This window comes from Schistocerca gregaria, chromosome 8 (genome assembly GCF_023897955.1).
Source record: "Schistocerca gregaria isolate iqSchGreg1 chromosome 8, iqSchGreg1.2, whole genome shotgun sequence".
NCBI lineage: Eukaryota > Metazoa > Arthropoda > Insecta > Orthoptera > Acrididae > Schistocerca > Schistocerca gregaria.
This window is the reverse complement of record NC_064927.1, coordinates 102013245-102040006: the sequence shown is the minus strand read 5'-3', so window position 1 is coordinate 102040006 and position 26762 is coordinate 102013245. Positions and strand designations below refer to the sequence as shown.

At 55.0% G+C, this 26762-nt stretch overlaps 1 protein-coding gene across 1 annotated transcript; it reads left to right on the top strand.

Moving 5' to 3' along the window:
• Positions 1–24504: 24504 nt before the first annotated feature.
• Positions 24505–25278, top strand: LOC126285055 (anti-sigma-I factor RsgI2-like). Its single transcript, XM_049984379.1, has one exon. It carries the CDS (start codon positions 24505–24507, stop codon positions 25276–25278), a length of 774 nt encoding a protein of 257 aa, XP_049840336.1.
• Positions 25279–26762: the final 1484 nt, after the last annotated feature.

The following is a 26762-nucleotide window of genomic DNA, read 5'->3' as shown; positions in this document are numbered from 1 at the left end:
GCGGGGAGACCGAGGGAGGTCCGACGTGTAGATGGAATACAACGTGGGGCCCAGGACAGAGCCCTGCGGAACGATAGCCGTTATCAGCCGAGTCGAGGACAGGGCGTCGCCTATCCGCACCTGAAAGCGGCGTCCCTGCAAGTACGAGGCGAGGAGATGGACGATCTTCTTCGGGAAGCCCAAGTCCTTGAGTTTATACAGCAGCCCGCAGTGCCACACACTATCAAACGCCTTCGAGACATCCAAGAAGATGGCGCCACAGAACTCCCTATTGTTGAAGCCGAGGGTAATTTCCTCCACCACACGGATCAAATGGTGGCAGGTGGAATGCCCCTTCCGAAAGCCAAACTGTTCAGGCGGAAGAATACGTCGGTGGTCCAGGAAGTCCCGTAAGCGGCGCAGCAGAAGCCTCTCGAAGACTTTGCTGAGGTGAGGCAGCAGGCTGATAGGCCTGTAGTTGTGAGGATCCTGACGGGGTTTACCCGGTTTAGGTACAGCCACAACAATCGCACGCCGCCAAGCTGTTGGGTAAGTGGACGTCCGGATGATGCTGGTGAAGATAGTGGTCAGTATCACGAAAGCGATGTGCGGCAATTCCTTCAGGACCCTCACAGGAACGTCGTCAGCACCCGGCGCCTTGGTCGACGATAAGGCAGCAACGGTGGACTTGATTTCTGCCGGAGTGATGGGAACGAGCAGATCGTCCTCCTCGCCAGTGTCTTCCGCCAAGTACGTGGCCATAGCCCCCTCCACGTGGTGAACATGCTGCAGATCGATGGGGTCATCGATGGGGCGAAAGTTCGCCTCAAAGACGTCGGCCAACGCGTTGGCCTTGTCTAAAGGTGCATAAGCGACGCCGGCAGGAACGTCCAGAGGAGGAACAGAGGCCTTCCGTTTGGTGAAAAACCTCACAGCGTCCCAGGAGTGGGCATCCGGTGTGAAGGAGGATAGCTGCGACGCCCATTGACGATTCTTATGTTCAATGAGGGCGGACTTGATGGTCCGGCGGAGAAAGTTGACATGCCGCTTCAGGTGAGGGTCCCGTGTAAGCCGCCAGTCCTTGAACAGCCGATTTCGCTCACGGATGAGATTGAGGATGTCCGGCGGAAGACCAGGCCGCGGCGGTGGTGATCGTCGAGGGCGCGGCGTGGAAGAATCCAAAGCATTCCCCACAGCGGCGGTGAATTCATCAACCGCCCAGTCCACGTCGCGAGCGTCGTCCTCAGGGTGAAGATGAACAGAATTCGTGAGGCGGGCACGGAAACGGTCCCAGTCCGTCCTCTTGAAGTCCCGCCGAGCAGGCTGTGACGATGGGGTAACAGCAAGCCTGAAGAGGACACGGACGTGATCCAAATTCAGCGCATGGATTGACTCCGCTGTGAGAAACTGCCGCAGCCCTTTGGTGATTGCAAAGTCCAGGACATCCGGAGCGCCCCTGGATGGAAAACAGGTGGGAGTGTCTGGCCCACAGGCATAGGCGTCCACCTGGTCCAGGACGCGAAGAAGTCGCCGGCCATTATGCGTCGTGGTGATAGAGTTCCACGCGGCGTGCTTTGCATTGAGATCGCCTGCGACGAAGAGCCGGCCACGAACTTGGAGCAGCGCTCGAGCTTCATCCATGTTGAGAGGTCCACGTGGCGGACGATAGGCCGCGATTAAAGTCACGAGGCCGGCAGAGGTCTCAACCGCGACCGCCGTCGTCTCAAAGGTCTGGAGCGGCGGCGTGGGTGCAGCATAGTGACGAATACTGGCTTTGACACAGATAGCAGTGCCGCCCCCAGCCGTCAGGCGGTCAGTACGGTAGCACCGGTTGTTAGCAATGTTGGCCCGGAGTGCAGGCTTTAGATGGGTCTCCGTGACAAGGCAGAGATCCATGTCATGGTCAAGAAGGAACTGCCGCAGGTCCAGGAGGTCGTGATAGAGTCCTTTGGCATTGTAAGTAACAATGCAGAGATCCTCCAGGCGTCTAATTCTGGCCATGCTGGGTAGAGGGTGCTTCGCTGGTTGCACGTAGTGCTCCTCGAACGATCGCCTCGACCGCAGCTGCAATAGTAGCTGGGAGTGCGTGAATGGCCTTGGTCATCTCCGCAAGAGCAGCAAGCATCGTGTGAAGAAGAGTCTTCACGTCACAGTCGGCATCGTGGGGTTGACTCCTGGAGGGGTGCTGACGTCCAGCAACCGGAAGGCGACGCGGTGGTAACGCCGGAAAAGAAGTCTGCGACAGTTCCAAACCAGGAGCAAGAGCGGGGTTCTGAACCCCACCCCTGGCGACATCGGCAGCCGTAGGGCGCTGCAGCACGTAGGCTCGGCGCCGCTCCATCAAGGTAGGCGGCTGCGCGAGAGAGTCTGCTGCCGCCCGTGTAGACGTTACGGTGTTCCTAGTGGCGCCTCGCGGTGAGCGGCGCTTGGCGTTCAACGGTGGTAACCCACGCTGGCGCCGACTGGCCTCCTTGTGCTTCGGACAAGCACGATAGTTGGCCGGGTGGTTCCCACCACAAAGGCCACACTTCGCAGGCTCCTGCCGAGGGTGAGTGCAGATCTTACTCTCGTGACCCCCGCCGCAACGGACACACATAGCCGGCATGGTGCAATGGCGAGCGACGTGGTTGAAGCCCTGGCAGCGATAACACTGCAGGACTCCACGTGATTTCCGAAGTTTCTCCACCGTCACAGCCAGGGCACAGAACCTGATCAGTTGAAAAATTTCACGATGGCGGTCCGTGTCAGGCAGCACGACGACCCGCAAGCCCGACTTCTTGTTCGTGCCAGGAATCTTGTGGTAGTCCACGACGGTGGCCACGAAACCGAGCTCTTCAAGCGACTCCTTCACATAGTCATTTTGAAGGGAGTTGAGAATCCCTCGAATGACAACTGTCAGAACCGGTGGGCGCACCATCGGGAAAGTATAACACGCGATGCCCTGGGCGCCAACCATATCCATGACTGTCATGTAGTCGTCCGTGTGAGTCAGCGTCAGCTTCAGCTTATCCCCGCCAGCCTGCCTAGCGGTGAACGGCTGTTTGCAGTGCTGCTTAAGCCACTCGTACAACGTGCGATAATCTGCAGGATACTGTAAGACGATGGGCGGTATCCTCTGCTGTGGCGGCGGTGCAGGACGTTGCTGCTGTGGCGGTGGCTCCGGCGGCGCTGCCGCACTCGTTCCCTCGTCGCCTTCTTCCATAGCCTCAAAACGATTTTGCAGGGCGATCGCGTCATCAGAAACTTCCTGCCGATTTCGTGCCACTTTCTTCTTGGGAGGGCGGACAAACCCTTCCTCGTCGATTTGCGATGTTGAAGGACGTTGGCGCCCTTTTCCTCTCAAGCGTCTGTCACTCTGACGGAGGTTGGAAATAAACTGCTGTTCAGCGTCGTCCTCGACCGAAGCGTCCGTGGAATATTCCGCTGCGAAGCCAGTTCACGTACCGTGGTCGTCAATAGATCGTTTCCCGTCCTCCTTTGCCTGGTCGTCACCGGTGGAGTGACTGACGGGGCCGGCGGCGGGGCAAGCCCCACCGCACGGCGGTCAGTCCCATCCTGAGCGCAGCTAACGTGGTCTGTACGCGTCGACATCCCCGTAGCGACTGAAGAGCCGACCGGAGGGTGCAGGCCAGTGTCGCGGGCGGTCGCGAACGGCCGAGAGAGCAGTCGCCACTCTGCGCACCGCCGCGCCGCGCCTCCCACGCTTGCTACCCTCTTCCAGCCCTTCGGCAGATGGAAGCCACGGCTGTCGCAGTTGAGACGTCGGCGGGGCTCATCACCTTCATCTGCGTTTATCGTCCGCCGAAATATCATCTGGACGCTGACGATGCCGCAGCGCTGCTCCGGCTCCCTGGCAAGCTCTTCCTTGCTGGGGACTTCAATGCTAAGCATGCGGCGTGGAATTCTCTCCACACCACCTACAGCGGCAGACGACTTCTCCAGGTCCTTGAACGCGCGAATGCCTACGCCTGTGGCCCTGAGGAGCCGACGTGCTATCCCTCCAGAGGCACGCCGGACATCCTAGACATCGCCATCACGAAGGGATTGCACCAGTTTCTGACGGCTGACGTCATTCACGAGTTAAACTCCAACCACCTGCCTGTCCTGTTCGACTTGGCGGTCGGCGCTACCGCCAGGCCGCGGAAGTACAACCTCCGCCGCACGGACTGGGAAGCATATCGCACCGACATCACGGCCATGCTGGCACCCCATCTGGACGCGGATCCTCCCGCAGTCGATGCTAGCATGGCAGTTTTTACTGATGCCGTCGCAGCTGCTCTGCACTCGTCAACTCCGCCATCGCGCGGCCCCTCTCGCCCGCGCCCAGGACTGTCTGCCGATATCCTCGACCTCATCAAAGCCCGGAACCGCCTACTCAAGGAATGGCGCTTAACTCGCAATGTGGAGCTTAAGCGAATGATCAATCAATTCCGCCGGGACATCAAGGCCGCCACAATTGAGTACCGGAATAGCCAATGGGCGCAGAAGCTCGAATCGTTCACTCCTGATCCTGATGCGTGGGACACGGTACGGTTTTTCACCAAGAGGAGGGCCACTATTCCACCTTTGGACGCTGCAGCTGGAGTGGTATACACACCGTCGGATAAGGCCAATGCCCTCGCCGACGTTTTTCAGGAGAACTTCCTTCCGGTAGCGGATCCCATTGACGCCCAGCATGTGCAACACGTCGAAGGCAGCCTTGCGGCGTATCTTACTGCAGAGGACGCTGATGACCGACTTCCACCTATTACCACGGACGAAGTCTCTTCCTGTATACAGGCCTTGGGCACCAACAAAGCACCGGGAGCGGACGACATACCAGGAAGGGCGCTTAAGGAACTACCTCATGCAGCGTTTACCTATCTCGCGCTGCTCTTCAACATTATACTTCAAATGCAGGTTTATCCTGCGGCGTGGAAACACGCTATCATTGTGGCTGTCCCCAAGCCGGGACGCAACAGGAAAAATCCGCTTCATTACCGGCCGATCAGCCTTGTGCCGCAGTTAAGCAAGATCTTTGAACGGCTGCTACTTCATCGCCTCAAGCCGATTATTGATCGCCGGCAGCTGCTACCCCCGGAACAGTTTGGGTTCCGCAGCGGACACTCCGCGACACTTCAACTCATTCGCGTGGTTGAAGAAATTACGAAGGCCTTCAACAACAGGGAATATTGTGGGGCCCTGTTCCTTGATGTCAGTAAGGCTTTCGACAGCGTCTGGCATGATGGGCTACTCTGGAAGCTGTCTCTGCAGGGATTCCCGCGATCTGTCATCAAGCTGCTCCGTTCCTACCTGCAAGGACGGACCTTCGCTGTTCGCATCGATGATGCCCTCTCCACGGTTCGACCCATTGCTGCTGGCGTGCCGCAGGGTTCGGTGTTGGGCCCCACACTCTATTCCCTGTACACGTCTGACCTCCCTCGGCCTCCACGCATAGAACTGGCCATCTACGCTGACGACACCGCTCTCTTCACGTGGAGCCGCTGGTCCCAAGCGCTGTATCGACGCCTCCAGGACGCCTGTGCCGCCCTTGAAACCTGGGCCACCCTTTGGCGCGTTGGATTCAACGCTAGGAAGACTCAAGCTGTCATCTTCACCAGGAAACGGGTTAAGCCTCCAGACCACCAGCTTCTGCTCTTTGGTGATGCTATCCAGTGGACGACGTCAGCCACCTATCTTGGGGTGACCATGGACAGCCAACTCATCTGGCACTTACAGGTAGCCAACGTTCGCCGGAAGGTGGATCAACGACTGGGAATGTTGTACCCGCTCATTAATGAGCGGTCTTCCCTGTCCATCAACAACGGGCTCCTGATATACCGGATGTTCATCCATCCAGTCATGGATTATGCCTGTGCTGCATGGGGTAATGCGGCAAACCGCCATCTCCACCGCCTCCAAGCGCTCCAAAATAAAGCGCTCCGAAGAATTTTTCATGTGCACCCACAGTTCCCATCACGGTACCTCCATGACGCGGCGTCGGAACTCGAGGTCCTCGCCAGATTTCAAGCAACAGCACGCAAGATTTATCACCAGGTCACCGCCTCTGCTAATCCCCTCTTGCGGGCGCTCGGAGCTCCATCAGATGACAGAGATGTGTATAAAAACGCTGTTGCGCTGCTAAACAGGTAACAAGCACTTAGCCTGAAGCGCGGCTAAACAAACCAGAAACCCAGGATGCAATGACCTATCCCACACATAACGAAGACATACACAACTCCTGAAGTCTATCTACTTCCTATCCATCGAAGCCGTAGTAAATGCCTTCGGGTAAAAGCTACCTTGCCTCACTTGCAGTAGTTCGAAGACGTGGACTGGACTGGAGCGCCTGCTACCACCCAACGTCCGACGGCCTGCGCGGAGCAGCCCTGAACCTGCGCCGCAACCACCGACGCCATTCAAACCACCGAGGATGGGGCTACACACAGCAACACCACAGTCGCCAACCAGTCACCACGGCGGCGCCGCAAACCACGGCCAAACTGCTGCTACCGCGCGCCATAGCCTGGGTCGGCCCGCCGAGAATCGCCGCCCCCGCCCAAATGCCGCCCCCACAGCCCCAGCCGACGACCCGCCACAATGGCCAAACCTTCGTCAAAACTCCCACACCGTCGCCACGGCAGCCCGGCCGCGGGCCGTCCTCCTCCTCCTGCCTCGCCCTCCAACATCTACAGCGCTTTCACACAATTTTTGCCCGCCGCAAACGAGCGCTGCCTGCGCAACATGCACCGGCCAACGGAGCGTCAACCCCCACACCCGTGGCGAAAACAAAAAAATTATAAACAAAAATTACCCGCCAGCCCCAACTACAGAAACGCCGACTCTGCCCTCACAGCCGACATTACACGCGTTAACACATTAAGCTTCAACGTCAAAGGTTTTTGTTTTTAGGGTTACGTTACCTTAGGTTATGTTAAGGCGTCAGGGTTAGGTTAAGCGTTGACGTGATGTGACATGACGTGACGTGACGTGACGTTACGTTACGTTACGTTAACGTGAGCGTAAGCTAAGGTTATATCACGTTAGGTTAAGGCGACTTGGGGGTTGGGTTAGCTTAGGTTAGGTTAAGGTTAGGTTAGGTTAAGGGCTTAATGTTAGGTTAAGGGTTGAGGCGTTGAACCGTTGAGGCGTTGAGGCGGCCGCACCCCCTTAGCTGCGGCTCGGCTCCGTTACGCTACGCCCGGATGCATGTACGGCAACAGCCACTACGCGTACACAGCCGCTGTTTAAACAACACCATCCAAATTGCGCGCCCGCGGCTCGTCGTGGTCGCAGCCCCAAAGCAACGCCACGCCACGCCAGTACACTTTCGGCACCACCGTTTTTGCGCGGACCGCAAACAGCTCGCCGACCCACCAAAACAAAAACGCAGCCGACACACACAGAAAAACAGAGCGCGAGACGGGCGGCGGTGGCGGCGGCGCCGGGCCAACACCACTTGAGCCGGCGAGCCAGCCCACCGAGCGGCGCTCGCACGCACCTCTCGCCAGCCGGCAATCGACTCACCCAGTGCAAAAAGACACGACAAATGCAGTCACCGCCGCTACGCGCGCACGCCACCCACCAAATAGTCGTCGTCCCAAAATCAAACAAATGACACAAACAAACTCTCAAAGCACAGCCCCTGCTGCTAACGACCACGAACGACGCAGGCGCCACGCTGCTCCCTTCCCGCCACACTCGATTCGCAACTCACCCGACACACCGTCAACGACGGGCTCGCCGCTTCGCCGCAACCTACACACCTTTCCCGCCACGACGCACAGCCCCACCCGACGCCCGTGGCAACGACACTACTGCACTATGCACCACCGCCTCCACCTCTCGCCCTTGCCATAGACAACACAACAGCCAAAAAATGAAAATAAAAAAAATAAATAAACCACCCCTACGACCCAAACATGCACGCGCACGTGCACACTCCACACACCCAACCACTCAACGTCGGACAACCCCACTCGCAAGGCACGCAGCAAACGGCGTCCCTTCCACGTCGCCATCAAGCTACACACCACACACAAGGCAACCAACAACAGCTAGCCAGCCAGCCAGCCAGCCAGCAAGCCAGCCAGCTAGCCAGCCAGCCAGCCATACAGCCAGACAGCCCCACTCTCACGCCGCAAAACACACCGAAATCGCCAAACGCACATACGCTTCGCACTACCACACCTCTCGGCAGCCGTTTCGCACACACGACGTGACGTGACACATATCATCACGGGCTACGCACGCACACCGACCCACATTATGACGCCCTCGCCGAGCACACGTGGCACAACAACGCCGCCAAAATTCACCGCCAACGCCGCCCACACACAGTCGACACAAGGACGCGCACTCAAAGACGCAGCGCAGCAGAGGCGCTCGCAACACATACCTCCCCCTCTTCTCCCCGACGACGCGCCAACACCGCCAGCCACTACTCAGTCGAGCAAGCAACCGTGCACAACTGCCACACGTCCACCACGCCGCGCCGCCGCCAACCACCCACCAGGGGGCGTTCATGGCCGCGACAACTGCGCGGCTCCGCCGGACCGGGCCGATTCCCGAACCGAGCCGCCGACGCCGCTCCTCCTCATCTCCACTCGGCGCGCCACATCCTGCTGCAAAAGACCGGGCTCGTCCCTCTGTACACACACGCGTCTGCTTGCGGTCGCCGCCGGAATCTACCTACGCATCGAGGCAAGCCGGCAAGCCCCGACTAAATAATGCACTCACCAGCGAAACAAGCCCACTCTTCCTTTCTTGCAGCAGCAGCGCATGCATGCACAGCCCCAGGAGCCGGGCCCGCCGCCAGCATCTCCTCCTCCTCCTCCTCCTACTCCTCCTCTGGGCACAGGTGCGGTGCTGTGGCCGCCCGTCCGCCCAGCCAGCCAGCCAGCCAGGCGTTCCCACTGCCGCGCACCCGCCCTGCTGCAGAAAAAACGAAAAAGTACCAACATACGCACCCAAAGCGTAGCCGGACAGATAGCCTCCAAGGCCACCGACAGATACCAAACAAACAAAAGCAAGTTGTCGCCTCGCTTCGCCTCGCCTCGCCTCGCGACGACTCGCCTCGCCTCGCCTCTGCCCTTCCGCCCCCGCCCCCGCACTTCTCCCACCACATGCCCACAAACACCACCGCCTCCCCGCACCACCACGTTCGCCCCCTCCGGTTGTTTTCCTTTTTCCACCCAATCCCATGGCGGTTACGGGCACCGGCCGATTTTGCGCTCGCCCACATGCCTACTCCCTACCACCATTCCCTCCCCTTGCCCTGCCCTGCCCTGCCCTGTCGGAAATCGAACCGACGTCGTGGCCAACAACGTCTCTCTCTTTTCCCTCCTACGCCCATTATATACAGCGCCGCCGCCACAGCCACAGCCACAGCCACAGCATTTGCAGCCCACTTTGCCCCAGCCTGCCCACAACACACCGACGTGCTGACGTCAACACGCACCCAAAACAGGGGCCACGACAGTCTTCCTGGCCCATCCCCGCACGGTTACGCACATTCCCAACTACTTCACTTCCGCGCACCCTCCCTCCCTCCCCGCACCGCACCTCCTTCCAATCAACGCTGTGCGTCTGTGTCGGCGCGAGACGCGTGCGAGCCGCCTCTCTCAACATCCATCCGCCGTCCCGTTTTTCGCCCCCATGCCATCGTCGCGTCGCGTCGCGTCCAGTCCACCGCTGCCCCTGCTCCAGCCCGCCCCGCACCACACCACACACCGCTGCTTGCCCTGGCCGTTGCCACCAAAGGCGCCAACCGCAAACGCGCGAACCACGCCGCAGCCCGCGCGCCGCCTCCTCCTCCTCCTCCTCCTCCTCCTCGTCGCTTCTCTGTGCCGACGCTGCCGCGCCTCTCCTCTCGCACACGCATTCGGCCGACACCACAGTCCTTGGGGCTCCGGCACTGCGCCTTTCGGTACGCACACGCACTCCTCCTTTTTTTCCCTCTTTTCCTTTGTTCTTTAGTTTTTCTTTTCCCCCCCGCACTCACCACCACCGCCACATCCCGCAATCCTGGGAGATGTTTCATCATTAACGCGCCGACACACGTCCAACGAGGCCCAATTCCACTCTCTCTCCATGCCGCACTCTCCACTTTGCTTCTCCCGTCCCTACTCTTTCAAACACACAAGTACCGAAACCCCGGTTGACACACCACTTCGTAGGGGCGGGGAGGGGTGGGGAGGGGAGAGGAGGGTGCGTGTGTGCGTGCGTTGTCTTGACGGTGACAGCAATGATCCGTCGATCCCATTCCCCCTCACTGGTGAAGAACCATGTTCAACCAACACTACACAACAAGGAGGGCACACACGAACGCGAAAGAAAGGGCAGGGCAGGGCAAGGCATGGCAATTATCTCGTACACATTCTTCCTCAGAACCCACATATCAACGAACGGGAGGGCAATGCAATGGCAATTTCGGACTCGGCCGTGTAAGGTGGTGTCAGGCAAATCCAACACCTTCCACAAAAACCCTGACACGATGAGAAAAATCCAGCAGTATGTCACATACATCGTGACACTAAATACGGGTAACGAGTGAGCAAATGGAACAACACCACGGGCTAACACAAGGGTGTCTAACTGCACGTCACGTCATACCTTCCCACCCCACCGTCAGACAGACACAGTTCCGAGGGCAGGGAGAAACGAGGATGGAAGCCGAGGCCAGAACCGTACTTTAAGCTACACAACGCCCTCCGACAAGGGACCGACTGGACACACCCGCGTCGCCAGCTAACCACCAGGGCCACACAGCCTGCAAGTTTCAGCGTCACACTTCTTTGAGTCTCTGTTAACGTTGCAAACTTTTCAAAACATTGCCCCCCCCCCCCCCCACACGCACACACCATGAAAAGCATCAACGTTTCTCATTGGATACACTCAACACTTTTTGTCGCCGGGGCTTGAGGCCAAGGTTGAGACCCTCACCTATCACATGGGGGGGAGGGGGACACAAAAACAAAAAAAAAAAAAACAGCCAGACAGTTTTCCTTTGAAAATTGTAGTGAGGGAGACGCTAGGAGAGGGTTGTTTCCGAGAGGGCGAACTGGACAGAAGTGCGCCGGCCGCCGCCGCCGCCATCCCTCACGAACACCGACAAGGGGTAATGAACGCACGCGATGCCGCATGACAGCGCATCAAAAGTTTCACTCACAACTGCAGAGGTCGCACCCCCTTTTCGCGCCATACTAGTGTCGATCGTCAATTACAGCTCACGGTGTTCACATTTGCCACTTGAGGGGGAAAATCTGAAACGCCATGAGTTTCTCTGTTATGTCTAGTCATTGAGCAGCCACTGTAAATTTACGACAAGTTAGGTAAGTGATTTAAAGACAACAATTGTGGGTCACACTGTAGACCATTTCGATAGTTTTTATCGCTTAATTTAAATAAAACCTAGGATCATAGGGGATGTGATATGGCACAAGGTCATCCATGGTAGAACTTGGAAACCAATTCAGGGAACGTTCGTTCCTTCACATGTTTGTTGAACGCAGTTGGTTTTTACCATCCTGTATTCAAACATTTCCTTTCATCAATTAGTGCATTTTCATAACCGTTTGTTTTTGTTTCTGTTTCTGTGAGCACAATACAATTTCCAACGGTAAACCTAACTGCTTCTTCGACGTCATTTCACCAGCTTAACTACAAATAGGAAAACAGCCTTGAGAAACCCGTCCACTAAATTTTAGTTAGCATCAAGATTCTTTTACAGGGAGTGCAGTGCAGCTGACGCTGCTGAGATCATTAGGTGTATTCGGCTATACCGTCGCTAGTCTCACTGAACTCTTGGGCATTCTACGTGACAATTCGTGGTCTGGCGTCTCCTTACCAGCAACAGGTCCCACGTCCAAAAAAAAAAAAAAAAAAAAAAAAACGTTTTCACCACGGCAGACACTTGCAGCCGCACCGTTACTCGCTTTTTCACTGCACCTCAGACACGGGGACGTTCACGTTCCGTTGCCCTACACTGCGTTTTTCCTCTTTCTCCCCCCCCCCCCCCCCCCTCCCTGTGCATTGTTTTTGGTCTCGTGTTTCTTTTCTTTTTCTTCTTCTTCTTTCTGTTTTGTTTTTTTTTCACCCCCCACCCTATTCCTGACACGTTCTGCCCAGACCGGACATTCGACCGATCAAAGTCAAGCTTTCGTTACCGTTCTCGGCACCGACGGTACCTCTCTTTTTTTTCTCTCTTTTCATTTCTTCATCCCCGGGGCGACGGACCGGATAACCGACACACAAACACGTGTAGGCCAAAAAAAAAGACGCCACCGTCGCCGTCGTCTCGCGTCGCGCCTACTGCAAACTCAACTGAACGGAAAATACACGTGCATCTTGAATGACGACATCGCTGTGCGTACAATCAATCACCTCCACAAACGACCATCAAAGAGAAAAAAAAATCAGACGTCAGGTCAAAAGAGGTACGTACGTCATGGCGCGTGTCGCCTAACTCACTCGCGCGTGCAAATACAATACAATACATTGGGTGTCTTATCACGTTCATCTAGCACCTCCACGCTCCAGTTACGTCGCACCGTTGCGTCACCCAACCAACTAACTAACTAACTCACCCACCCACCCACCCACCCACCCACTCGGCGTAGAGCAACGGGGAATAGCGGTAGTAGGCGGCAACGTTTCACCCTCGCCACGTATGATGTGCGAACGGCCGTCAACGGTGACATCCAACAATCGCAGTTTCTTTCTTTCTTTTCCACCTCTGGGGATACATACAAAGGGGACAAAACAAGCCGAGTCCAGCGATCTGCACCCGTAACACCAACACCAACGTTTCGAAACACCACGCCCACGAGCCTGTGTGGTGTGGCTAAAAGTGCGTATCTCACGTCACACCAAAATCAAAGGCGCCGCACCAGAGCTAGCTATGCCGCTGTACACCCGCTCACACCACCACCACCACCACCACCACCACCGCCACAACAACAACAACAACAAGAACAACAATTCCGCCCTTCCCACAAAGGCAATTTGGTGGCCCTGAAAAGGGCCGTTTTGCCGCTCTCGCCACGGAGGAGCCTTCTCCTCCTCCTTCCAGAGCCACCTCCTCACTTGGAGCTCGTGTACTTGGTCACCGCCTTCGTGCCCTCGCTCACCGCGTGCTTGGCCATCTCGCCAGGCAGCAAGAGCCGCACAGCGGTCTGGATCTCGCGGGACGTGATGGTCGAGCGCTTGTTGTAGTGCGCCAGGCGAGAAGCCTCGGCCGCAATGCGCTCGAAAATGTCGTTCACGAAGCTGTTCATGATGCTCATCGCCTTCGACGAGATGCCCATGTCAGGGTGCACCTGCTTCAGCACCTTGTAGATGTAGATGGCATAGCTCTCCTTCCTCTTGCGCTTCTTCTTCTTGTCGCCCTTCGAAATGTTCTTCTGCGCCTTGCCAGCCTTCTTGGCGGCCTTCCCGCTAGTCTTGGGCGACATCACGAACAAACACACGTGTACAACAGGCAGGCAAGCGCTCCGCTCTAGTCAGCGTCTAGTCAGCGCCGCGTGTGTGTGTGTCGGATGGGTTCAGTGACCCCTGTGGTTCTAAAGGACCGAGACTTTAATTCAGCTCCTGCCTTCTGTCTGATATTTGTTATGAACGAAACTAATGGCTTGGTGTTGTCTTGACCGTTTCATTTGTAGTGTAACTGTAGAAATGGTATAGATTGCTTATACATGAAATGTACGAGTGATATTCATTTTTGGGAATTTGGTGATTGTGTGCTCTGGGTATATTCCAATGTTCCGGATGTGATGATATTCGGAGGCGGCGGCTTTGATGAAAAATGATTCTGATTTTTGTTTAATGATGTCGGTGATGAGGGGGAAGTTTGTGAGATTGTATAGATTACGGTTTGACTGGAAACGGGGTGCATTTGTCGCCAGTCGGAGGAATCTGTTATGGACTGATTTGACTCTCTTCAGGTTCTTGTCGCTAGCCAGTGACCAGAGTTCCGACCCATATAAGATGGCTGGTAATACAATTGTCTTGTACATCTTTAGTTTTGCACGAACTGTTAGGCCATCCCCTTTTAGGAGAGGATACAATTGATAAATGAGCTGGGATCCCTTGTTGCAAATTTGGTTGATGTGATGTCTGAAGGTCATCCGTTTGTCGAATACTAATCCTAGGTACTTAATCTTATCCTGCCAATCTAAATCTATTTCATTAAATCTAACAATTAAATTAGGACTCATCCTACGATGAGTGAACATTGTAGCCTATGTTTTTGTGCTATTTATAGTAATCTTCCATAGGTTGGCCCACTTCTGGATGATCTCAAGGTGCCCTTGTAGTTTGCGAGCAATAAAGTGCAGGTTTGGTCCACTTCTGTATACAGCTGTGTCATCAGCAAAGAGGGAGAGTTGACCTCCCCATTGCTGAGGTATGTCGTTTGTATATACAGAGTAGAGGAATGGGCCCATTACGTAACCTTGCGGCACACCAGCCTCTATCTGTTTGGTCGAGCTGTCAGCTCCTGATACGTGCACATAGAACGTTCGGTTTCGGAGGAAGGAAGTTAGCATATGGAGTAGGTGTTTTGGGCAACCGTACGCACTAAGTTTGTACATCAGGCCATAGTGCCAGATGCGGTCGAAGGCTTTCTCTATGTCGAGAAAGACCGCGCCCGTGCTATGCCCGTCATTCCTGGCCTTGCATATATACTCCGTTAATCTCATAGCCTGGTGGATTGTGCTGTGTTCTCGCCTGAACCCAAACTGCTCTGGAATGATTATATTACCTTCTTTTAAGAATTTATTTAGATCTTTCACTATAATTCTTTCGAGAACTTTCCCCAAAAAGCACAGGAGTGATATCGGCCTGTGATTTTGGGGAAAGAGATAGTCCTTCTGTGGCTTTGGTATGGTAATTACTTTCGATTTCTTCCATGGGAGTGGGAAGTAGTTCCTCTCCAGGCAAGCATTCAGTATGGTAGTGATGAATTCCAGAGCGTTTGGTGCGAGGTATTTAAGGTGCAGTGGGCTGACTTTGTCTGGTCCACCTGCATTCTTGTTGCCTATTGTTTTTATGATCATGCTAACTTCCTCCACTCCTACCAGTGTAAATGAAGTTGTGACTGGGGCCCTGAGGAACCTGTTTACATGAGTGATCACCTGCTCTTCATGGTCATTACTTTCCTGATCGTTAGTAGTAGGTGTCCTGAACTGTAGTTCTAGGGTATCGGCCATAGCTTCTGCCCTTTCTTGCAGCTCATAGACTATGCCGTTCCTGCCATGAAGTGGCTGGAGCAAGGTGATGCCTGTTTTTCTTGTTTTGATTACCCTCCAGAACTTGTCAGGTGTACTCTCCATTTCTGATAAGAGAGCTTCCCAGCAGTCACTTCTGTGTGTTCGAAGTTCTTGTTTGACCCTCCTGGCCAGGCGGTACATCTGTGACTAGTCGGCAGGGTCTCTGTAGTTTTGCCACCTGTGCCTATAGTACCTCTTCTCAGCTAGGAGGTCCTGTATGTGCTGTGGGAGATCAGTTCTGGAGGTTGTGTGCGTGATGGTAACTGTGGCCTTCTTGCCACACTCTGTTAGGACTTCGGTTATCTCTCCTATAGCTCTGTTAATGTCCCTTCTAGACTGAAGGCGAGCTATAGGCGGTGTTGCTTGCTCTTTCAAGCTAGTGTACCTCTCCCAGTTCATGTGTGATGTCCGTATCGTTCTCGTATCTACTTGTCTTTTGGGGTCGCCTCCCAAGGTAAGAATCACAGGATTGTGATCAGACTCCAAGTTGTTGATGACTCTGACCGATGCTTGGAGTCTGATGTTCTTTAACAAGTTGATATCGAGGATGTCTGGCCTATGATTTGGATAGTATAGATAATGGGTCGGAACATCTGGTGCTATGACTGCGATATTCCTTCGTGCGTTTAGATATGGGCGTAGTACCCTGCCGTTTGTGTTTGTGGCTCTGCACTGCCAGTCGCCATGTTTGGAGTTAAGGTCACCCCTAGTATGACTCTGTCTCCTTGGCCGAATAGGACGTCTAGGTCGTTTGTCTGTAGGTTTGGCGTCCCTGGGGGGTTGTAGACTGCCGCTATATGCATTAGTCTACCCCCTACTTTCGCTTCTATGGCAGTGGCCTCAGCTCTGCGTAGTCTTGGCAGTTGAACTTGGCGATGGGTGATTCTGTTTTTGATGAGCACAGCCGTCCCCCCTCCAGGTCTGTTTGGCCTGTCCGTTCTAACGACTGTATAGTTCCGGATTTTGAATGTGGTGTTAGGTTCCAGGTGTGTCTCAGTGATAGGGCAATGTCTACCCTGTGGTCGAGAATGCCATTGGCATTACAATTCATGATATTTACCTCCTGATTATGAACTAAGAATGGTCATTGCAGCGGAGAAGATGATACTGATTTTTGTAATTGGATCTGATGCTTGTCGGACTTTAGCTCAGTTTCCTGTATTGTGTGTAGGAGTTTCGGAATGTTGAATTGGGACAGGAGGCCTAGGACGTCCCTCAGATCAGCTCCTAATCCGGGTGAGGCGGTAGGAGTAGTAGAGTTTTCTGGTTGCTCAGGTGGTACTGTGGCTGTTGTAGAGGAAGTTGGCTGTGTGTTCTTTTGCGTAGCCCAGGGGTTGGAGAGGGGATGTCGTGAGTTTCCTTTCTTCATTTGCGGGTAGTTCTTGGCATCCACAGCTGGAGCTGGAGGTGGGGGTGGCTTGCTTTGGGCTGCCTTTGCCTGTGCCTTATTCTGTTTAGCCTGGATGATTGCCAAGCGTGTGGGGCACTTTTTGAAATTAGCTGTGTGTGGGCCTTTGCAGTTCACACAGGTCGGCGTTGTTTGGAAGGGCTTTTTACAGTCTTTGGTTTGGTGGTCTTTGCCACATTTCACGCAGTTAGGTTTACGATTACAGTGCCTGGCGCCATGATGGAAACCCTGGCAGTTATGGCACTGTGTCGGGACCTTTGGCGTTCTGTATGACTCTACATTCACCTGTAAGTGTAGGAGTGACTTTAATTGGTAGATTTTCCTGGCTTCCTCAGTGTTTTCGAGGTGCACTTGAAAATTTGGCTGTAGCCTCTTTTCCTTTGCCCCTTCATCTAGCGTAGCCATCTGTGCTACTTTCAACACTGGAAAGTTAAGCTCCAGCAGAGCTTGATGGACCAGTGTTGGGTCCATAGTGGCTAGGAGCTTTTTAACTACCTCTTTCAGTGGTTTGTTTGGGGTTACTTCGTGGGTATAATACTGGATTTTTTCGTTTCTCAGAAGAGTTACGAGTTTATGGCAGTCTTGAGGAAGAGAAAACTGGTACGTGACCTGCCCCCCTCTGGAGTGTGTCTTCATGGACCCCTGTAGTTTTGCTTTTATAACCGAGAAGATGTTCATGTAATTCTTAGTGTCATACACAACGATCGGCGGTACTCGCGGTCGTTTTTCTGTTGTCTTCTCGGGAGCCGGTCGGTCTTCCCCGTCATCGTCTTTTAGCGCACTGAATCTGTTTGCTGTTGGAACTTGTGCCTCAATCTGCTCGTGTGTTGGTTGTGAGTCCATGGCGTCCTCGTCAACCACCAGGCGCCCAGTATCGGAGTCCAAGTCAGAGTCACTGTCCGATATGATGTCGTCAGTCTTTCTTTTCGGGTCAGAAACCTCCTCACACTGGTTGGAGTCCATTGGACGTTTCTTTTTATTGCGTTCATCCCCCATTACACAGTCATGTTTGTGTGCATCGTCTGTATGTTGTTCTGTGTGCTCTGTATGATGTGTGCTGGCCGCGGGTGCCCCAGTGGGCACCGCGGCGGGCGCGGGTGGGAAAAAAGACGTTTCTGAAATCTCAGACAGTCGGCTGCGATGCGTCTTAAAGTCTGCCTTGGCCTCTGTGAGCGCGGGCTGGTCCCACGTAAAGGGGGCCCTGACTCACGAATACCATAGCTAACAGCCTAGACCCAGCTAGTCTGGAGTCACGAAAAGCATCGTATGCAGCGTCGAAGATGCGACAACACGACAATTTGCGTCTTTACTCCCGAGCGCGGGCGCAAGTCGGAGACCAAGCACACGACCCCCAAGCAGGGATAGTGGCTCGTACGACAAACGCAGCAGTCGCAATTTCAAGGCTGAGTCAGAAAAAGGCGGGCGAGCGCCGTAAGAACGACGTCCGTCCGCTTGCGCAGCTCAACTCGGAATCCTGGCACCCGCCGCCGTTGCTCATGTATGGGCATCTGCCCATGTAGTTTTTAAAGGTCCTGTGGCTTTTGCCTTAATGCCTTCTGTCTCAACTAAAGTTTCCAGATGCATGGTTTTGTTTGGTTTTTAATGTAATTTTTTTGTGTTTAACTGTGACTTAGTACCTAAAGTGTCTGGTTAGTGTGTTTTTAGGATGTTTGTAGTTAATATGTAATGGGTCAGATCCCAAGCTAGTGATGGTCTCGTATGGTGAGTTTTCTGCATTTGTGTAGAAAGACTGCGTTCTTTGCTGGATGACTGTGGTGATTGTGGGTGTGTTTGTGTCTATGTGAATGAGTGTGTTAGGTACGAACCAGGGTGCGTCTGTGATTATCCTGAGAGCCTTGTTTTGAAGTATTTGTACTTTTCTAAGGTGAGTGTCTGCGGCCATGCCCCAGATCTCACAGCCATAGAGTATTGCAGGAAGGACCACCATCTTCCAGATTTTTAGCTTTACTTCGGTGGACAGTCCGTTACCCTTCAGCAATGGATATAACTGGTAGAGCCTAGCCGAACCCCGATTACATGCGTCGGCTATGTGTGCATTCCATAGAAGTTTGCTGTCGATTTTCAGACCAAGGAACTTTACTGTGTCACTCCAGGGAAGGTCCCTTCCATCGATGGAGAGTTGACGGTTGGGTGGCCTTCTCCAGGTTGTGAACATAATTGCATTGCACTTGGTTGGGTTTAGTTTGATTTTCCAGAAGTTGCACCATTGCGTGATCTGGTCAAGGTGCCTCTGGATGTTTAGGACGATGTAATTTGGGTTCGGGTGGCTGGCGTAAATAGCTGTGTCATCGGCAAAGAGGGCTAGATGGGTGCTGTCCCGCTTTGGTATGTCGTTTGTGTACAAACTATAGAGGATGGGTCCCAGGACAGAACTCTGGGGCACTCCTGCCTCGATAGTCTTAATACTACTCTTAAATCTATCCATATACACAAAGAATTTTCTATTGCTTAAGAACGAGTGGAGGATTTTCAGCAGATGCTGGGAACAGTCATACTGGTGCAGCTTATAAATTAGGCCGTCGTGCCAGACACGATCGAAGGCCTTCTCTATGTCTAAGAAGACTGCCCCTGTACTGTGCCTGTTTGCCCTAGCCTTGCAGATCTGCTCCACCACCAGGGTGGCCTGTGAGATTGTGCTGTGTCCGGCACGAAAACCAAACTGCTCAGGGATGGTGATATTCCTTTCGGTGAGGAAGGTTTGGAGTGGCTTCAGGATTTGTTGCTCGAGGACTTTGCCTAGTATGCATAGGAGGGATATGGGTCTGTAATTTTGGGGAAAGAGGGGATTTTTATCAGGTTTGGGAAGTGTGATGACTTTGGCTATCTTCCATGCCGATGGGAAGTGGTTGTGTTTCAGGCAGGCGTTGAGGATGTTGGTTAGGTAAAGGAAAGCTGAGTTGGGAAGGTGTTTAAGCTGTAGTGGCTTTATGCCGTCGGGGCCCGGGGATTTGGAGTTACCGATCCCGTTTATGGTTGAGCAGACTGTTTGGCAGGACACAGGCTCAAATACGGTCTCGGGGCGTCTTCTCAGGATTCCTGGGACTGTGCGGATGACTGTCTCTTCGTGCTCGTCGGCGTCTTCGTCGTCAATTATGTTTTCACGAAACTGCAGCTCTAGCGAGTTGGCCATAGCTTCTGCTTTTTCAGGGGGATCATAGACAAGCCCATTTTCTCCGTGGAGCGGTTTGATGGATTTCGTCGTCTCCTTACGCGACTTTACGCTTCGCCAAAATTTCTGTGGGTTGTCTTGTGTTTCCTGTAGTGTCTGCTCCCAGCGTGCACTTCTGTACTCTTGCAGGTGGACCCTCACTTCTTGAGCAAGGCTGCTCGCTATGCGCCTGTCTATGGGGTCTCTGTAGGCCTGGCAACGTTTCCTGAAGCGGCGTTTAGTGCGAAGCAGCTCTTGTATTTCCTCTGGCAGGTCTTGGCGCCTGTTCAGGTGTCTAGTCCTAGTGGTTGTTTGCCTGCTGCAGACTTTTAAAATGTCGGTAAAGTGCTCCACTGCATTTTCTATGTCCCTTCGGTTATTGAGCCTAGCGGGTTCTGTGGTGTGAAGGTCAACGAGAGTCCTGTATTCGTTCCAGTCAGTTTCGTAAGTGTAGAAGGCCTTGTCAGCTCCTTTGTGTCTGGCACCAGCTAGCTCTAGGCCTACGGGGTTGTGGTCAGAGTCGAGATCATTGAGCACTACTGGGTTTAGTGCCGAGTGGAAGTTTTTAGTCCGGGCGGACAGTTTCATTTGTGTGGAAATGGGTCGGTTCGTCGGGGGCGACGATGCTGACCTCATTATGATTTAGGATATAGTTGTGCAGTGCCCTACCACAGGCGTTGCTGGCCCTACAACCCCAGGCTCGATTTTTGGCATTCAAGTCTCCACCAAGTATGACTTTGGGACCTAAGTTTAATAGTGACTCTATGTCGTTAGTGGGGATGTTCCTACCAGGGGGGTGATAGACTGCAACTAGTATTACAAGGCCTTGTTCTGTTTTGATTTCAATTGCACTTGCTTCAACTCTCTCGAGTTGGGGCAAGTCGACTAAACTATGGGGTACCCTATTTTTAACTAGTACTAGTGTGCCGCCTCCAGGGCGGTTTACCCTATCATTCCTATACACACTGAAATTTCTTATAGCTAAGGTCTGTTGTGGGCGCAGGTGTGTCTCTGATATGAGCGCTATATCGACACCATTGTCATCGAGAAAGTGCTCCAGCGTTTGCTTCTGATTCGAAATGCCATTGGCATTCCAGTTTATTATAAAGAGTGATCTTCTTTGATTACGGTCCATCAAAGAAAGACAGGATAGATGATGCTATTATTAACAGCTTTGATAGTTTGTCTGGGACTGCTTGAACTTGCTCCACCGTTGATTTGATGGTGCTGATTATTTTGGGTATGTTAAAGGAGCCCAGCACACTGGCGAGCCCGTGCAGTTGAGTCAGTGTATCGTCAGCTGCAGCTGGGTTGCCCGGCGGGAGGCTCCAGGCCGACTGCGCGCGGCCAGCAGCCGGCAGTGTGTGCCTCGCCGGAGCGGTGAGGGAGTGGGGGGGCGGTGGCTGAGGTGGAGGGGGTAGCAGCAGGCTGCCTTGCGGCAGTCGCCGCCTGACCTTGTTGCTGAGCGCGTCCGCGCGAGTTTAATATGGGGAAGTTCTTGGGGCTGATAGCAGGGGCTGGATTTGCTTTCCCAGCTTCCGCTTTTGGTTTGTTCTGCATGGATTGTGTTACAGCGATCCACGTGGGGCATTTTTTGTAGCTAGCAGGGTGTTTGCCCTGGCAGTGAACACATGTTGCGTCAGCTTGCCTAGGCTTTTTGCACAGAGAGGTAAGGTGTGGGCCTGCGCACTTTACACAGCGCGGGTCCAACCTGCAGTTTCGGCTGCCATGGTGAAACCTCTGGCACCGGTAGCATTGTTGTGGCCCTTCCTTCCTCCTGTAGGATTCTATAACGCATGTTGTGTAAAGGAGCCTATTTACCTTATAGATTTCTCCTGCGTTCTGTCCCCTGACAATGGTGGCGATATAGATCGGCTTTTTAACCAGTGTTGGCACACCATTTATGTCCTTCCACTCTTTCATTTGGATGACGCTCTGGACATTAAAGTTAAGGTCTTTGAGCGCATCGTGAATTTGAACCGGCTCAATAAAGCTTGGGAGCTTCTTTATTACGACTTTCTGGAACTTTGACGGCTCCAGGTCGTAAGTGTGGTATTGGATACCCCGAATCGCCAGGTTGGTCAAGACATGCTGATAGTCCTCAGCATTGTCCAGTTGGTATTTTACTGTATCGCCCCTATAGGCGCACTGGATTTTGCTTTTGAGCCCGGGCTCTACTTCTTTTACAAAATCTATATAATCCTTTGTGCAGTAACTTATAATAGGAGGGATGCGAGTCTTTTTGCCCTGGGATTTAGACGTCCCAGGACGGGGAGCGTCGGAAGCATCTTGTGGGAGTGCTTCAAACCTATTAGCTGTGGGGACAGTCACCACATCCATTTCTTCAGCGTCATCAGGTGGTAGAGGAGCAGCAAGTGCTGCAGCCTCGTCCTGCAAGGCCTGCCTTTTGCTGCTGACCGCGGACGTAGACCCTGGTTCGCCTGCGTCCTCGTGTTGTTTGTGTTTACGTGTCTGTCTGTGTTGTGGCATGATTAGGCTGTGGTAGCCCTTATAGGGGCTGCCACAGCGGTCTGGGGTGGTTAACTGCTCAGGGGCACTAAGCTGAGACTTCTGGCACAAGGAAAAACCACCAGGCACCACGCAATGACTATCAGATGCACCTTCGTTAACACCGCAGGGTGTCCAGTGCAGAGCTGACCCTATGGTACACGACCGCGGGTTACCAGGCAGCGCCACGGGCCCTGGATCGGAAAAATCCCTATACTCGGAGGATGCAGGGAGGATGCCCCGCCGCGTGATGTCGTGGCAGTGGGAAAAACACGACAATTTTGCTGGCTACATACTCAATGAGCAGTGGCAGCCTCGAAGAAATTCCCACGTCGAGTCTCGGCGTATCGCATCGCACAAAGACGACGGCAAGTACACGAGCGTCCAAGCGAGTCGGCGTCTCAGCACGGAATGGGTTTGGCACCCGCCGCACGCCGCCGCACCTTTACCAGCTCGCCCTGCTGCGGCGGCCGACCAATGGGGCGCGCGCGCAAGCGGCCGCCGACCCGAGCCCATGAAGGACCCTCCACTCCGCCGGCGCCATTCCCGCTCAGGCTGCGGAGGTGAGCTGATCGCTGCATGTTAGCGCTAGCTCCCCAGCATGTACGGACGACGCGGAACTGGAGGCAAAGCTGCTGCCCTGCTGCAATTGCTGGGCCTCGTGCTCGGCGCATCAGAACGCGGGGAACACAAGAAGACGGCAGAGCGGAAGGAGCAGTGTTATCGCTGCCAAAAACTTGGCCATGTATCCAAGTACTGCCGTAATGCAGTGGCATGCCTTCGTTGTGCACAAGCACACGATTCGCGCCACTGCCCCAAGAAAGACGCCACACGCTGCTGCGCCAATTGCGGCGGCCCTCATGCCGCGAACTCTCGCGGCTGCAGCTACATCAAGAACTGGAGCCGCTGCGACAAGGCTAGACAGAGACAGAAGACCACCAAGAAGGCGGAGACAGCCGAGGTCGTTGCGTCGTCGCCACCCCCCGCCTTCGGCGGATCCTTGGTGGCCGATGACGTGGCTGTACCACCTGACGCAGTCATCGAGGGGTGCGCCAGGGTCCGCGCCGCCGCCGATGAAGAAATTGCTGCCCTCAAAGCCGCAATGGCGGAAGAGAGGGCAACACTACAAGCTGAGCTAGCCGAGGCTCGGCTGCTGGTGCACAGTCTCCGTGATGCATTGGCCAGCCAGCCCCACCCAGCACAGAAGAAAGATGCTGACACGCAGACTGCCGCCCCCGTGGAACCCGTAGCAATACAGGAAGCCATGAGGGTGGAAACACAAGACGCAGCCGCTCAGACAATCGTCATTATGGAGGAGGCCCCTTCCCCCCTCTCCAAGACGCAGCTGCAGAAGGTAGTGTCCATTCACTTGGATACTCTCAGGTCCTACAACGCCCGCCCTCCTCTCACTCCTGTCCAGTGGGACGCTCTCTTCGTCTCAATAGAACAACAGGAACAAGAAAAAGAGAACGCACGTCAAGAACAAGGGGCGAGGACCGCCGAAGACGCCAACTGGGAGGATGTGACACATCCGAAAGTGTCACAAGCAGACACATTCCACAAGAAGAAGAAGAAGGACAACAAGAAGAGGCACCCTGACGGCAGGAGGACTTAGAAGACCCTCCTCACCGCGCCCGACACCCATCACCATCATCATCACCATCAATTATCCGCTCTGTCAGTCGCTGACTGACAGCCCCAGGCGTCGACAGGGCCAGTCAAGTAAAGGCCCCTAACCGACGCATACCTGTCAATTCACGTGACCTATCGCCTGTCTCCGACCGGCAATCATACGTATCCATTACGCACAACCGTCCCAGTTATCCCCAAACGTCCCAGCAAACCTCACCCCATCTAAGTGGAGTAAATGTCTAACGACAACAAACTCCTCCTTTACATCCTCAAGATGAGAAATTTCATGTGCGAAGCAAGCAAGCAAACCGCCGGCGCCGGCACGCACACACACACGCGCGACACGCAGTGCTGTTCGAGATGTCGTTGAGAGAGGTTGCTTTACTTGCGAAGGGTGTGGCGGATCGCCGTCCGTCGGGGCCAGCTCAGGCGACTGAGCTGTTCCCGGTGGCGGCCCCATCCGGGCCCCCAGCTATGAGAACCGGCTTACGACAACTGACAATGACAGGATTGACTCTTCGGATTGTGATGCGCTCTCTCGTGATCGAGTGTTCATTCTTATGAACAAACTCGCACATGGGGGCTCCTACCCTGGTCGAAAGGACGACGAGGCGACTATACTCGCCTTCTGTAACATTCATAAGGCTGCCACCGTACAGCAGCAAGTGCCGGGTGTGCCACCGAGAGCCCCGATGGTCGCATCGCGCGAGTCTGCGGTCCCGGCGGTGGCGGCCTCGGCGGGAGTTGCGCCGCTGGCCTCGACCACTGAAGAGGTCGATGTGCCCTCGGTTGCAGCCCTGGTCCCCGAGACACAAGAAGAGCCCGTGGCTACGCTAGCTGCGGCCACCAAGATGGAGGACATCGACCTACCTGACGCAAATTTGGCTGAGGCGATTGCCGAATCAGAGCGCCGTGACACTGACTCTGATGCTGCCCGTGCGCCCAGAAAGCGCCGGGCTGTGACGCATGACGATTCTGACACTCCCTCTCAGACGTCTGACACAGCGAGGCGGCGGAAGATGGCCTCGAGGGCTTCCCGGCCTTCCACTACAGAGTCTGGGACGACTATCGCGGGCTCCTCCGCGAGCGCCGCCTCGCCGAGACCGACGGAGACGTGGCGGCCCACTCGTCCACCTGCCACTTCGCGGCAGCCGGACGAGGATGGTTTTGTCGCTCCTCCCAGGAGGCATACTGCCAGGGCTGCTGCACTGCAGCAACCGACGCCGCTGCCGACCGCCAACGCGTTCACGGGCGCCAGCGTGGACGCGATGGAAGATGGCGCCGCGCCTCCTGTGTCGGCCCAAAAGAAGCCGCCGCCCATCGTCATCCAATGAGCGGCCGGGTACAAGGAGTTCCAGCAAAAATTAGACAGGGTGGCCACGTCCGCCACTGTCAAGACCTCTGGCCGTGACCTCTACAAGGTCACGGTGTCCTCCAACGAGGAGAAACACGCGGTGATGGACACCATCTGCAGAGATGGCCTCCCGTGCTACACGCACCCCTCTGAGCCGCTCAAACTTCTGAAGGTGGTGTTTCGATACCTTCCCCTCAAGTTTGGTGCGGAATATCTTCGAGAAGTACTCAAGGACATGGGCTTCGGCGTCCGGTCCACCGGACTGATGAAGTCCCCGCGCACGCACCGCGACATGCTGCTGTACCAGGTTGTCCTCGTCGACAACCTGGAAAATCGGAAGATTTTCCAGGTGCAGCGGGTCGGCCGGGTCAGGGTTGAGGTGGAATCTCTCCGAGCCAAAGGCAAGAGGGCCCAGTGCTTTTCCTGCCAGAGGCCCGACCATGTCTCCCTCTATGTTGCCCCGCTGCGTCAAGTGCGCGGGACAGCAAGAGAGCAAGTCTTTCGGGATTGCCAAGGAAGAAAAGCCGACGAGCTGCAACTGCGGCGGCGTGCTCGTTGCCAGCTACAGAGGCTGTTCGGCCTTTAAAAGGGGCCGCAACCAACGGAGCGGAGGGGCTTCTCCTTCTCGTAAGGTGCACCCGTCCACCAGCTTTGCTGCCGCTACCAAGGGCGGACCATCAGCCGCCACCGCCCGACGTTCGGAACTGGTGGCGGGCGAGACGAAGCAACCGGTCGCGCCGTCCGTCGCGGTCGCAGCCGCAACGCCACGCCGGCACACTTTCGGCACCACCGTTTTTGCGCGCACCGCAAACAAAACGCAGCCGACACACACAGAAAAAAACAGAGCGCGAGACGGGCGGCGGCGCACCTTTCGCCAGCCGGCAGGCAATCGACTCGCCCAGTACGACAAACGCGCACGCCACCCCACCCACCAACCAACCAACCAGTCGTCGTCGTCGTCGTCGTCGTCGTCGTCGTCGTCTTCCCGAAATCAAACAAACTCTCAAAAGCACAGCCCCTGCTGCCAACGACGCAGGCGCCACGCAGCTCCCTTCCCGCCACACTCGATTCGCAGCGCAACTCACCCGGCACACCGTCAAACGACGGGCTCGCCGCATCGCCGCAACCTACACACCTTTCCCGCCACGACGCACAGCCCCACCAGACGCCAGTGCCGCAACGACACTACTGCACTACCGCACTACTCCTCTCGCCCTTGCCATACACAACACAATACGCCAAAAAATGAAAATCAAAATACAAACAAAAACACACCGCCCCCACGACCCAAACACACATGCACGGCACGCCAACACACGTGCACACCCCACACGCGAGGCAAGGCACGCAGCAAACGGCGTCCCCTCCGCGTCGCGCCATCAACCTACACACAAAAGGCAACCAACAAAAGCCAGCCAGCCAGCCCCACTCTCACGCCGCAAAAACAGAAAACACACCGAAACC

Excerpts from the sequence above, each read along its gene's own strand:
- LOC126285055 (XM_049984379.1), top strand. The coding sequence starts at position 24,505 with ATGAACAAACTCGCACATGGGGGCTCCTACCCTGGTCGAAAGGACGAC.